The sequence below is a fragment of the Neopsephotus bourkii genome, unplaced genomic scaffold, assembly GCF_033783945.1.
Source record: "Neopsephotus bourkii isolate Nb327-2 ecotype Australia unplaced genomic scaffold, CSIRO-AGI_Nbou_v1 NB_1493, whole genome shotgun sequence".
Taxonomy (NCBI): Eukaryota; Metazoa; Chordata; class Aves; order Psittaciformes; family Psittacidae; genus Neopsephotus; species Neopsephotus bourkii.
In genome coordinates, this window is record NW_026901969.1 from 468,320 (window position 1) to 480,337 (window position 12,018).

General features: G+C 42.4%; 2 protein-coding genes and 1 long non-coding RNA gene across 6 annotated transcripts in view; 2 read left to right on the top strand and 1 right to left on the bottom strand.

Moving 5' to 3' along the window:
* Window positions 1-427: 427 nt before the first annotated feature.
* Window positions 428-12,018, top strand: part of POC1B (POC1 centriolar protein B) — a 73,391-nt gene continuing 61,800 nt past the window's right edge. Inside the window, exons 1-4 of one of the 4 annotated variants that reach the window (XM_061369344.1) lie at window positions 428-697; window positions 9,784-9,955; window positions 10,341-10,520; window positions 11,826-11,933. In XM_061369344.1, coding sequence (XP_061225328.1) covers window positions 9,810-9,955; window positions 10,341-10,520; window positions 11,826-11,933 — 434 coding nt within the window. In that variant the 5' untranslated portion in view covers window positions 428-697; window positions 9,784-9,809. Of the gene's footprint in view, window positions 698-6,773; window positions 7,079-9,783; window positions 9,956-10,340; window positions 10,521-11,825; window positions 11,934-12,018 lie in introns of those variants that run through there. The other 3 variants (XM_061369343.1, XM_061369341.1, XM_061369342.1) reach the window with 3 other exon arrangements.
* GALNT4 (polypeptide N-acetylgalactosaminyltransferase 4) lies at window positions 692-3,505 on the top strand. The gene has a single exon (XM_061369333.1). It carries the CDS (start codon window positions 1,210-1,212, stop codon window positions 2,959-2,961), a length of 1,752 nt encoding a protein of 583 aa, XP_061225317.1. The 5' UTR covers window positions 692-1,209; the 3' UTR covers window positions 2,962-3,505.
* Window positions 7,845-12,018, bottom strand: part of LOC133220922 (uncharacterized) — an 85,847-nt gene continuing 81,673 nt past the window's right edge. Inside the window, exon 4 of the long non-coding RNA XR_009727815.1 lies at window positions 7,845-8,184. This is a non-coding gene — a long non-coding RNA (uncharacterized LOC133220922). The remainder of the gene's footprint in view (window positions 8,185-12,018) is intronic.

Sequence of the window (12,018 nt, forward strand, 5' to 3'; positions counted from 1 at the left end):
AGTGCTCAACGTATAGAAGCTCTTCCTCATGGTGAGGTGAAACCTCGCGTAAGTCACAAAACCGAGGTAACACGGGCCAGATCCCCACTAGCTTTTAAGGTTTTACCTCTTCATGTCTGCCTCCAGCTAAGCCGCAGTAAGAGGCCTCCAGCACAGCGGCTGCCGCCATACCCCGCGGAGGTCATGCCGCGGCCCTACGCCTTTAAGAGGGAGCCGAGCACCTACCCCGCGATGTGCGGCCCCGCCCCGCGCGCCCCGCCTGGCGAATGGGCGTCTCGAAGGACGCGGCATTGGCGGTGCGGATGAACTCGGGGCTCTGCCGGCCGCGCCTGGAGCGCGGGGTGTTTAACGGGCCGCCGTAACGCTCTAAACGGCATTGCCGTTGTTGCGGCGCCCCACTGCGCCCATGGCCTCCGCGCTGGTAAGGACTCTGTCCCGGGCACGGGCGGTCCTCGGGTGTCGCAAGGCGCCTCGCCACGGCGGTGGGAGCGCTGAGGGCGCGGGGCCAGCTCGCCGCCCCGCTTTTTGCTGCGTGCGGGACGCTAACGGCTCCCGAGGGGGTGGTGCAGGGGTGCCCCTCCCGGAGGCTGACGGTACGCACCCTCTCCCCAGGGGGACCCCGTCTTGATCCGGCCCCTCCGAGGCCACGGAGCGGCGGTGACGGGCGTCGCCTTCCACGCGGACGCCGCGGGACTGGGTGAGTGCGGGAGGGCGGGAGCTGTTTGTTTTTCAGAGCGGAGCGGCTCCCTTTCTCCTTCCTCCTTCTCCCCCTCCTTCCAGCCCCGAGCCGCCGGGTAGTTCCGGGCGCAGGTCCGGGCGGGGAGGCGGGGCGGGCTCCCGCGCCGGCCGGGCGGGCCGAGGAGTCTCTGCCCCTTCCTTAAGCGACAACTTTTAGAGCAAACCACAAGGCGGGAGGAGGGGTTTGTCCCGCGGCGAGAGAGGAGGAGGAGGAGGAAGTAAGTGAGGGGAGGGCCGAGGCCGGAGGGGCGGGGGGGCTTTTTCGTGCCGCCCCCGCCGCCGCTGCTGTCCCGCTCCCGCCGCGGTCCCCTGGGAGAGCTGTGGGCCCGGCACCGGAGGAACGGGCTGCGAAGGAGGGAGGAGCGCGGAGCTGCGGGAGCCTGCAGCCCGCTCCGTCCTGGGGGCGCGGCGGGGAGCCGGCTCTAGTTCACGGAGCTCCTCTCTGCTAGGAGCTGCTGTTAATCGTCTACCATGAGGATCCGTCTGGCGAGAAGATGGACGTGGGTCCGCAAAAGCTGCGTATTTCTCGGCTTCTTGATGATCGCTTACTTTGTGGTCGAGCTATCGGTTTCTTCCTTCGGTGCTTCTCTCGCCGGGGAGAGCATCACCAAAGGGAAATGGGAGAGGCGCTTTTCTGACAGAGCAGAAGAAGCTGTGGATTTGGCTCGCCCAGTTTATGACAAATCTGCGCCTGATCCTTATGCCCCAGGAGAATGGGGCAAGCCCTCTCGCCTGCAGCTGAGTCCTGAGGAAAAGAAACAGGAAGAAGATCTGATTGAGAAGTATGCAATTAATATTTATTTGAGTGATAAAATCTCTCTCCACCGGCACATTGAAGATAATCGACTGAATGGGTGTAAAACCAAGTCTTACGACTACAGAAAACTGCCCACAACATCTGTTATAATCGCTTTTTACAATGAAGCCTGGTCAACGTTGCTGCGGACAATACATAGTGTTCTTGAAACATCACCTTCAGTGCTTCTAAAAGAGATTATACTGGTGGATGACTTGAGTGACAAAGTGTATTTGAAGACTGAGCTTGAAAAATACATAAGCACTCTGAAAAGAGTCCGTTTGATAAGAACCAACAAACGAGAAGGATTGGTTCGTGCACGCTTAATTGGCGCTACCTTTGCGACCGGTGATGTCCTCACATTTCTAGACTGTCACTGTGAATGTGTGTCTGGCTGGCTGGAACCGCTGCTCGAGAGGATTGCTGAGAATGAGACTGTTATTGTTTGTCCTGTCATTGACACCATTGACTGGAAAACATTTGAATACTATATGCAGACGGCAGAGCCCATGATTGGAGGGTTTGACTGGCGGCTGACATTCCAGTGGCACTCGGTGCCTAAACATGAGCGTCTCAGGCGCAAATCTGAAACTGACCCAATCAGATCCCCAACTATGGCTGGTGGCTTGTTTGCTGTCAGCAAGAAGTATTTTGAGTATCTGGGTACCTACGATACAGGAATGGATGTCTGGGGAGGGGAGAACTTAGAACTGTCATTTAGGGTTTGGCAGTGTGGAGGCATGTTGGAAATTCATCCGTGCTCCCATGTAGGTCATGTGTTTCCAAAGCGTGCACCCTATGCTAGACCAAATTTCCTTCAGAACACAGCACGCGCTGCTGAGGTGTGGATGGATGAGTACAAAGAGCACTTCTACAACAGAAACCCTTCAGCAAGAAAAGAAAACTATGGGGATATTTCTGAAAGAAAGATATTAAGAGAGCGTTTGAAATGCAAGAGTTTTAACTGGTATTTAAAGAACGTATTTGCTGAGTTGCACGTACCAGAAGATCGTCCTGGTTGGCATGGTGCTATCCGCAGCACGGGAATAGCTTCAGAATGCCTTGACTATGTCTTACCAGAACATAATCCTACTGGGGCTCACCTTTCTCTCTTTGGATGTCATGGTCAGGGAGGCAATCAATTTTTTGAATACACATCAAATAAGGAGATTAGATTTAATTCTGTAACTGAGCTATGTGCTGAAGTCCCTGAGCATGAAGATTTCATAGGCATGAGAAGCTGCCCAAAAGATGGATCTCCTGTCCCAGAAATTATTATATGGCATTTCAAAGAAGATGGGACTATTTATCATCCTCATTCAGGAAAGTGCCTTACTGCTTATCGTACGACTGAGGGGCGTGCTGATGTGCAAATGAGAACTTGTAATGCTGCAGATAAAAATCAGATTTGGAAATTTGAGAAATAATCACTGCTGGGAGTACAAATTGAATGGACTGAAATCTCCAGAGGTTTTATGTGTGTGAGCAGATAGCAATTTTGGTTGTATTCCAAGGTATACAGTTACGACTTCATAACTGAACGTCACATCTGAATGTCTTCAGATGTGTTTGTAGTGGTGTAGAAACTATATTTTCTGTGGTGAACTGTATGGAAAGCAGAAGTAAATACTGGGGTTTATTTTCTAAATCACTGAATACAGATCTGATGCCTTTTGTTTTTATGAAATTTTGATCTATTATTTTCTTACTTTGGTCTGTCTTGATTATGGTAAAACAAAGGCTTTTGAGTGGACTGAGGGGGTATTTTAATTCTTAAAAAAAATTATGCACATTACCTTGTAGGTTTAATGTTACATGAAAGTAAAGCATCTTTACCTACCAAAAGTAAAAGTTCAGGTTTTTTTGTGGTGGAATTAACTGTCCTGTGTTGCAGATACATGGTAACATGTGTCTAACACCCTAAGTAATGCTACAGTAGCATGTGTTTGAGTCAGCATTGATGTGGAAAGTTGACTCGAGCCTTTTTTGTATCCTGCAGTTTTCTGGGAATTTACATGCTCCTAAGGGTTTCAAGAGTGCCTGCTAGCTATACTGCAATGAAGAAAAGGAAAGCTTTTTTAGTAGATGGGCTTTGGCACTGCTTTGCAGTCATGTGCCTATTCTGGAAAACAGAAAAGTGTGGTAGCAGTGGAACCAAGGACATGCTGGTGGTACTACAAATGGGAAGAAATAGAGATGAGTGCAAATAAGAATTCTGTCTAAAGTTAACAAAAGAAAACAAGCACAGAATTGCATTAGCTTCTGTGGTTGCTTGGCTATATATTTAACATTTATGTTGCCTTTGTGTAAGCTTTTCCATGTTAAGCCTGGCATCCTAGGGACACATAGCTTATGTGACTAAGATTTGGACTGGGCTTTGAGCAACCTGGTTTAGTGGAAGGTGTCCCTGCCTGTGGCAGGGGGGTTGGAAGTAGGTGTTCTTTAAGGTTCTTCTGAATCTTTAACTGTTTTATGATTCTGTGATTGTACCATGTATACCCTTTTTGTCTGTCAGTGGGGTAGAGGAAGGAGACAGAGGAAAACTTGGGTGTTTTTGTTTTGCGTTACATATTTTGGCATCAGCCTTAGGCGGAATTTTGAAATAACGCAGCATATGCCACCTCTTTCTAGTTGCAATAGTACTATGGAAGACCTTGAGTGAGGCTGGGAAGCTGAAGATCCTGAAATGAGGGGAGTTGAAAAGACAAAGGGCAGCTTGGAGCAAACCAAGCTTTGTCAGTTCGGTGGTTCAAAAAACAACTTATTTAGAATGTTTTCTGTACACTGTTACGCTGACTTATGAGGAATACTGGTTCTTGAACTGTGTCACTAATCTGTTTTGAGTGTGATTATAGTCGGTAGATGGAATCGATATGTTGTGTACTTGGAGAAAAAAAAAATCTTGTGTGCTAGTATCTGTGTGTTTTAGCTTTATGTAATTCAAGTCGAACACCTTTGTATTTTGGGCATTCCAGCTTTTTTGATTACTTTTCACTGAAGTGATTAATGTTCTTCAGTAGCCACAGTGTAATAGTTCTTGACATAGGACTGGTAGGTAGGAACTTGAGCTAGTACACATAAGAATCTGAATACTCAAGGAAGGTAGTAGGTGTGCATTTGCCACAGGTCTTAGTAGGAAGAAGGGTTAAAAGGGAGAAGTGAGATGTGGAATAAATGAAGATTTTCCAAAAAGAGTAAAGCGGCAGTAAATTCAGATGGTTTTAAAGAGTTGAGAGGTTTGGGTGGAAGCAGGTTAAGGTAGAAGGAGAACAAGAAGAAAATTTAGAGGCGGGTATGTAGCATTGAATCTTGGTTAAAAAATGCTCTCCACTGTATGGCATGAGCTTTTTAAGTTGATAACTGATTTTTAGGAGGTTACTTGCCGTTTGATTATTTTTTTAATTTTTTTTAAAGGGAATCTCTTTGCTGTATAAGGGAGACATTCCTGAAAAATTCCATTCTGCTCTGTAGCAAGGAATTCTTTTGTGGACCTACAAGTTATGAGTCATTTATCAAATTTTAAAAGGCAGCCATCATTATGTACTGGGGGCAATGAATTACATAAACTATGTGCTTTTGTGGAAATCTTGCTGTAGACTGTTACACTCAGTAGACATGACAGGAAAAAGGCCTGGGTTCTCCTACATGGTAGAGCATAAGTTGTATGTGCAGTCCATGTTTCCTCAGATGAAAGTAATTAAATGATGTGAATATAAACTATGCAATGTTTATACAATTAACTTTTTTAGCACTTGGCAAAAATTACATTTCATATGAAGAGCTACCTTCATGTAACAACTGACATTCAAAGTGTTCCTTATCTATTTAAGCAATAATTCTAAGTAAATCTGCCTCTTAACCTTAACATTTCAAGTTCCATTATTTCTGAACTGAGCTGCAGCAATTCTACAGAAATGCTCCAATCTGGTTGTTTTACATGTGTACAGATTTCTGGAAAATCTGAAACTGTGAAAGATTTTCTATTCTGTTAGACTTTGAAAATTTTGGAAACACTTGTATATATTTTAAACTACTGATTTTAAGTGACTTAAAAGAAATTGAATGTAAACTTAACACTGAATAAATGTGGGAGGGTTTTGGAGTTTCTTTTGAAAAAATAAATAAAATTCAGAATTATAATTAAATGTTGGCTATCATGCTGACTCTTTTCAATTCTCTTCCACCTGTGTAACTACATTCAGCATAAAATAGAAATGGCTATGAACTTGAAGTTATAGGAGTTATTAAAAGTTCCTTGTAATTCATCCACTGTGCTTACTATTCCAGATTGGCTCCTTTGACAGAGGTTCAATTAGTAATTGTTTTCCTCTAAGTAAAAATCTTGTAAATCACTGTTAAATGTGTTTGTACTGGGACGTTACACCTTATCACATAGAGATTTGCAGAGTTCCTGTTAAATGTGTGTTTTGGATTGGTCGTGGTGGTAGTTTAATATTCACACACATACATCATGTACACAGTCCTGTACTGCATCTGACCTGTAATTCTTGCACTGGGTTAATTATATTGGGGTGTCTCAGTATTTTGGTATGGAAAAAGGGTGACCAAGAGGTACATTTAGCTGTTAAAGCCTGACTGAGTATGTCTCTTCTGATCTGTGCGCAACATTCATACAGTCAGTACTGTGGCATTGGGAGTGTAATGGTAATTCCGTATTGTGGCAACTTGTGTCTTCATATGTACATGTGTACATCTGAAAATGCATGCCATCAATATTCGCAACTTATAAGTTTAACTTTGTTTCACTGCTAATACCATATTTATTCTTTTTTCATGGCATATACGAAGCCCAGATATCTGTTTAGAGAACTGCAGCAAAGCCATGTGCAAACTTGGCCTTTGCATAAGGCTAAGGCTATTCTTTGGTTTCAATTCTGTTATGACTCATCACCAGAAAAGCAAATTAGCGACCATACTTGGGTGTGTACAGAAAGTCCTGACTTTAAGAAGGGGGCGGGGGGTGTGGAGAAAGGCACTGAGTTTATAAACTAGATTACATTTTAAATTGGAGTCAGCTCAGTGTGAATTTTCAGCTTGCTTTCTAGTTATGTTTTGCAGTTAATCAAATATTTTCATTAGTAGAGGTGAAAGACAAATTAGTCTTTGCTGTAAACTTGATCCTGGTTATGTCGTGGTTTCTCTGAGGAGCAAGTGCAACAGACCTGTTTGTGGTATGGCCCATCCTAAAGAAATTCTTCTGAACTTCTGTTTCTTTTGTTTCAATTCCAATACTTTAAATTAGCCCTGAAGATCTGTTGTGGACCATTTACTGGTGGTCTGGTAATTGAAAGTTGGACTGTAGGTTGGTGGCATACTTAGCAGGCACTGGCAGCTCATCAGCTGGATCTGATCTGCATTGCTGTAAGACCTCATGTGTAATCGCCCTGGATGGTCCTTGTTCTACTCCTTTTCAACGTTTAAATGCATGGACAATGTGAACTCAAGGGGAGAAAAATGCATAAAGGATTGAGGAGCAATCCTTAAGATACTGTGCTTGAGAAAATTGGGGAAGCAAGCATTGCTGTAAGTAGGCAAAAGCTCTTAAAATGGAATAAAAAGAGAAATAGAGAAGTATATTTAATAATAGCAATAACGTATTTTTCATGAATGCAACTGTTTTTAAGATCAGTATTGATAATGGAAATGACTGCTGGCAGTATTTATTGTCCCATATGATCTAGTGCCTATGGTTAGCATATCCTAGGCTGCATCAAAAGGAGCGTGACCAGCAGGTTGAAGGAGGTGATCCTGCCCCTTTATTCTGCTCTCGTGAGAGTACTGTGTACAATTCTGGTGTCCTTAACATAAAAAGGGCATGGAACTGTTGGAACAAGTCCAGAAGAGGGCCATGAGAATGATCAGGGGACTGGAGCACCTCCCATATGAAGATCGGCTGAGAAAGTTGGGGCTGTTCAGCCTGGAGAAGAGAAGGCTGCGTGGAAAACTCATAGCAGCCTTCCAGTATCTGAAGGGGTCCTATAGGGATGCTGCGAAGGGACTCTTCATTAGGGACTGTTGTGACAGGACAAGGGGTAATGGGTTAAAACTTAAACAGGGAAGTGTAGATTGGATATAAGGAAGAAATTCTTTCCTGTGAGGGTAGTGAGGCACTGGAATAGATTGCCCAGGGAGGTTGTGAATGCTCCATCCCTGTCAGTGTTCAAGGCCAGGTTGGACGAGGCCTTGGGTTGATATGGTTTAGAGCGAGGTGTCCCTGCCCATGGCAGGGGGGTTGGAACTTGATGATCTTAAGGTCCTTTCCAACCCTAACTATTCTATGATTCTAAGATAAAATATTTGCTGTTACAGTAAAATACTTAGGCATTAGCCATATGCATCAAAATGGATTTCAGCCTACTTCAAGGGGGAATAACTTGGCTTGGCTGAGGTTTGTTAAGGGTAAAGGGTCCTTGTTTCCCTGGCAGGATAGGGCAAAAGTTGAATATAGATTCAGGGTTTTGTTTTAGACTTTGTCTGGATTAACAACATGGGAGAGGGGTACAGATACAGTCACATCAGCCTATGTGCCTCAGGAAAATAGTTCCGCAACAGGTCTGTCAGTTATTCCCCTTTTCCTGTGCACCCTTCTGTCTTCTGTCACCCCTGGACTGGTGTCAGTTGGGCTGGACCTGCAGTATCGGAGGTATTAGTCTCACATTAGTGTACTCACAGTACTGAGCAGGTGATTTTAAGAGAGAAACCTGCCTAAGGATGGAGAGGGAATGCTGCATGAGCCTAGGCAACAGAAAGTCCACAGGGAGAACAAGGAAGATGTTTTCCTCTAGTTTTTGAACTGAAAGCAAAGAGGGTTAGTATTACATTGCCTTCATGCAGTTCGTAAGGTACCACAGGTACTTGGAAGTTCATGCATTATTTGTTTTGGAAACCATTAATCTTGTGTGTTCCACATTTCCAACCTGATGCCTTCAAATTCTATTTAGCTTACATTTCACTCCTTCCTTTCTGTTTTATGCAACTCTAGGTCACCTTTTTGTGAATCAAAGGGGAGAAAGAAATCATTCAAGTACAATTAGAAGGAGCCTGCTGTAAAATAGAGTTCTGAAAAGTTGGAGTGGAGAAATATCCTATACTTCTGTGTCAAATTTAGGCTTACTGATGTGGGACCAGACTCTCCCTGTGCCCATATATTTTACCAGAAGCTAGTCTTTGGAGAGTAAAAATAGTATCTGTGTGCCAAATCCCTAAAGAGTTTAATACCTGATATTTTTTTGAGGTTTGCCTTGACACATATGCTAATAAAGAAACTTAATTCCTGTGTGCTGTGTTGGTGCCTGAAAGAGGGTGGGAAGAGAAAAAGCCATCATTTAATGTCCTCTTCAACTTCCAGGAGGTTACTGTTCCTCTGCATCCATTTCTGTACTAGAGGTAGGGATTTTATAACAGCGGTGGGAGTGAGAATCCCTTGTTTTTACTTGTCCTGCATGCTAGCATTTAGCACAGATGAAGATAATAGGGGTGTAGAAATATCACACTTGTCAGTTTAATTGAACTGCTCATTGTTACTGCTGCTTATAGCTTCCTGAAAATGATCAAGCTCTGGTAAAAGCTGTGCCTGCCTTCTGAAATGCAGATGGTTAGGTCCACTTGTACAGTGACTGAAAAATTTCTATCATTAGACTGACAACTTTATATTGTATTTTGAACTAGACAAACGTTAATATAAAAAAATTGGTACTAAAATAGGATTATAGAATTTGGATATTCACTTCTGTATAGAAATCTGAAGTGTCAGAAATGATATCTTGAATTTAAGTTGGCTTGTCTTTTCAAAGTTAAACATTTGATGCTTGAAACAAATTCCATTTTGGAGATCAAACTGAAATCACTGAAGAATTTGTCTGTTCATAGTATTTGGTAATGCTAAATCTGAATTCATACTTAATTATATGTGTGTGATGTTCTGCTTTGTATTTTTTTGTTCTATAACTTTAAAGTACTTGTAAGCCAGTTTGCCTAATACATGAGAGAGCTAATTGTTGAGGATTGTCCTTTACTCCTCCCTGTTTTCTGATATACCTCCAAAAGCCTGGTGTTGTCATTGCTGGCTGCCTGGCTGCTACTTTGGCCAAGTATCTTTTACAACACAATAAACTGCTTCCTCCCCTTAATACCCAGTTAGTTCACTGGGTATTCAAAATCCTTAGGCATTAGCCCTGATTTTTCCATTAAGAGCAAGTAGACTTATAGTATCTTTAATTTTTTGCCAGCTACCTCCTCTTTGGATAGGTTTCTTATGGTGTGGAGGCTGAAGGCACAATGCAGAGCTTACAGATTTGTAGGCCATGCAGAAGCAGTGACCAGCGTACAGTACTCGCTGGATGGGCAGCTACTTGCTTCAGCTTCTCGGGATCATACTGTCAGACTATGGATTCCTTGCATGTGAGTATAACTAGGCAATGCTGGCTATGTGTTTCATTAATGTGCAATATGAATAATTGACTCTTTACCCAAGAAAAGTTTCTGTCTTCTTCCCGCATCCTTGGGCTTTGACAGAAACAGACATAAGGGAGCATAAACAAGTATGGAGGCTAATGTTGCTAGTGAATTGCACCATTCTCCAAAATTGGTCATACAATTACTTTGATGTCTGTTATTCTAATAAATAATATTCAAATAAGACGAAAATATTGGCAGAACTGTATACATTGGTTTTTCATTTGCATAAGATGCCAAATATATGAACTCTGAGTTTTACGGGGTTTCAGTCAGTTCAATATAATTGTGGTTTGTGTCTTGGGCTTTCTTTTTTTTTTATCCCCACTAGTCATGGAGAATCGTCAGTACTGAAAGGTCATACAGCGTCTGTTCGTAGTGTGAGCTTCTCTCAGGATGGCCACTTTCTAGTTTCAGCATCCAATGATAAATCAATAAAAATATGGAGTGTTCGCCATCCACGCCTTTTGTTTTCCCTATTCCAACACACTCACTGGGTTTGCTGTGCCAAGTAAGTGTTGTTTTTCTTATCTTTGTAAAGAAGCAGAACTACTAGCAAAGGGGTTTTATTTCCCAGGACAGAACTAAGAGAAGAAAAATCTGTGAATGATAAATGATGGTTTATCACTAATAATGACATTTAAATAAATCAATTGTATGCACACATGTGTTAGATATATATATATATGTATCTATCTCCTGGTTGAAGTCTGAAAGCTTGCTCTATGTATTAATATGTCTACATATTAAGTCTGTTGCTGGGTGTTAATTCTTTCATTTTAAAGGACAAATAAGGTCTTCTGTACTTATTTTAAGTCTGTATCCTGTCTTTCTGTAGTCTTGTATGCGTCTGTGCTGTATTAACTCATTTCACAGAGTCACTTATTTTTAGATGTATTATGCACAGTAGGGGTTTTCTCAACTATTCTTGGGACATAGCAGTATAAAGGAATGGTCATGAGTCAAAATGAGTTAAGCTTACGTAACTGGAAAAGGTAAAATAAATGGCCTTTGTACTGCAAGTTAAGATTTGCACTCTATTTAAAGGCAGGGCAGCTCTTCAAAGACAAGAAAAGATTGTTCTTTGAATTAAATTCTCCCCCCCCCCCCCAGTGGAAAATCTGTCGCTAGGAGAGGCCTGATTTAAACATCTTGAGAAAGAAATGTAACGCTAGTGAAGTGCAGAGCCCTACAAAGTTCTGAATGAAGTATCTGACTGTTTAAAATTAAAAGCACTAGGAAATTGGATGTAGAAGTTCTTGAACTGTGTTCTAATGTCCTTGTGCAGTTGCTCTCTATAAGAAATAATAATGGTTGGTGAGGTTAGCACAAATCGATTTTCTTGTTTAAAGATGCGGTCTGCTAGTCTAGGAATAATCATGAATGTTTTGCTGATAGTTTGTAGGTCCAGAGAGAACTCACAGGGGAATGTATATGTAGGTTAAAATTGGAACACAAGGTTTTTACTGTGCCCTCTTTTTGCTTATGGTTTTCTGTAACAATCTCTTTGCATCTGAAGTGAGAACCTTAGGCTGCTGTTACCCACCCTTCTCTACAGCCCACCCCACTCTCTCTGCTTATGGCTCTGTTTTTAACTAGTTGATTGTGAAATGAAGGGGGGAGGAGTAGGGGAGAGAAGCTTTTGTTTTCAGTTTTGTTACTCCATGAAAAATATGAGAAAATCAAATGTCCTTTAAATGGTACATATTTTAATTCCAGATGGGCATTCTTGATTCTGGTGTTTTGGAACTTATGTCTCTAATTCTAATCTAGGTAGTATCAGTTGTGTAGTAATGTACACACTTGTATGCTCCAGATTTTCACCTGATGGAAGACTAATAGCATCTTGCAGTGAGGATAAATCTGTTAAGATCTGGGATACAAGAAATAAAATTTGTATTGAGAGCCTCTTGGATTATGAAGGGTAAGTGTTACTAGCAAAAAGGAGAAATGAAAGGGTGTCATTTTCATGAGATTTCATGTTTTCTGGTGTCAACATCTATAAATGT

What these genes read in the sequence shown, in the direction of transcription:
- GALNT4 (XM_061369333.1), top strand. Translation starts at nt 1,210, where the DNA reads ATGAGGATCCGTCTGGCGAGAAGATGGACGTGGGTCCGCAAAAGCTGC.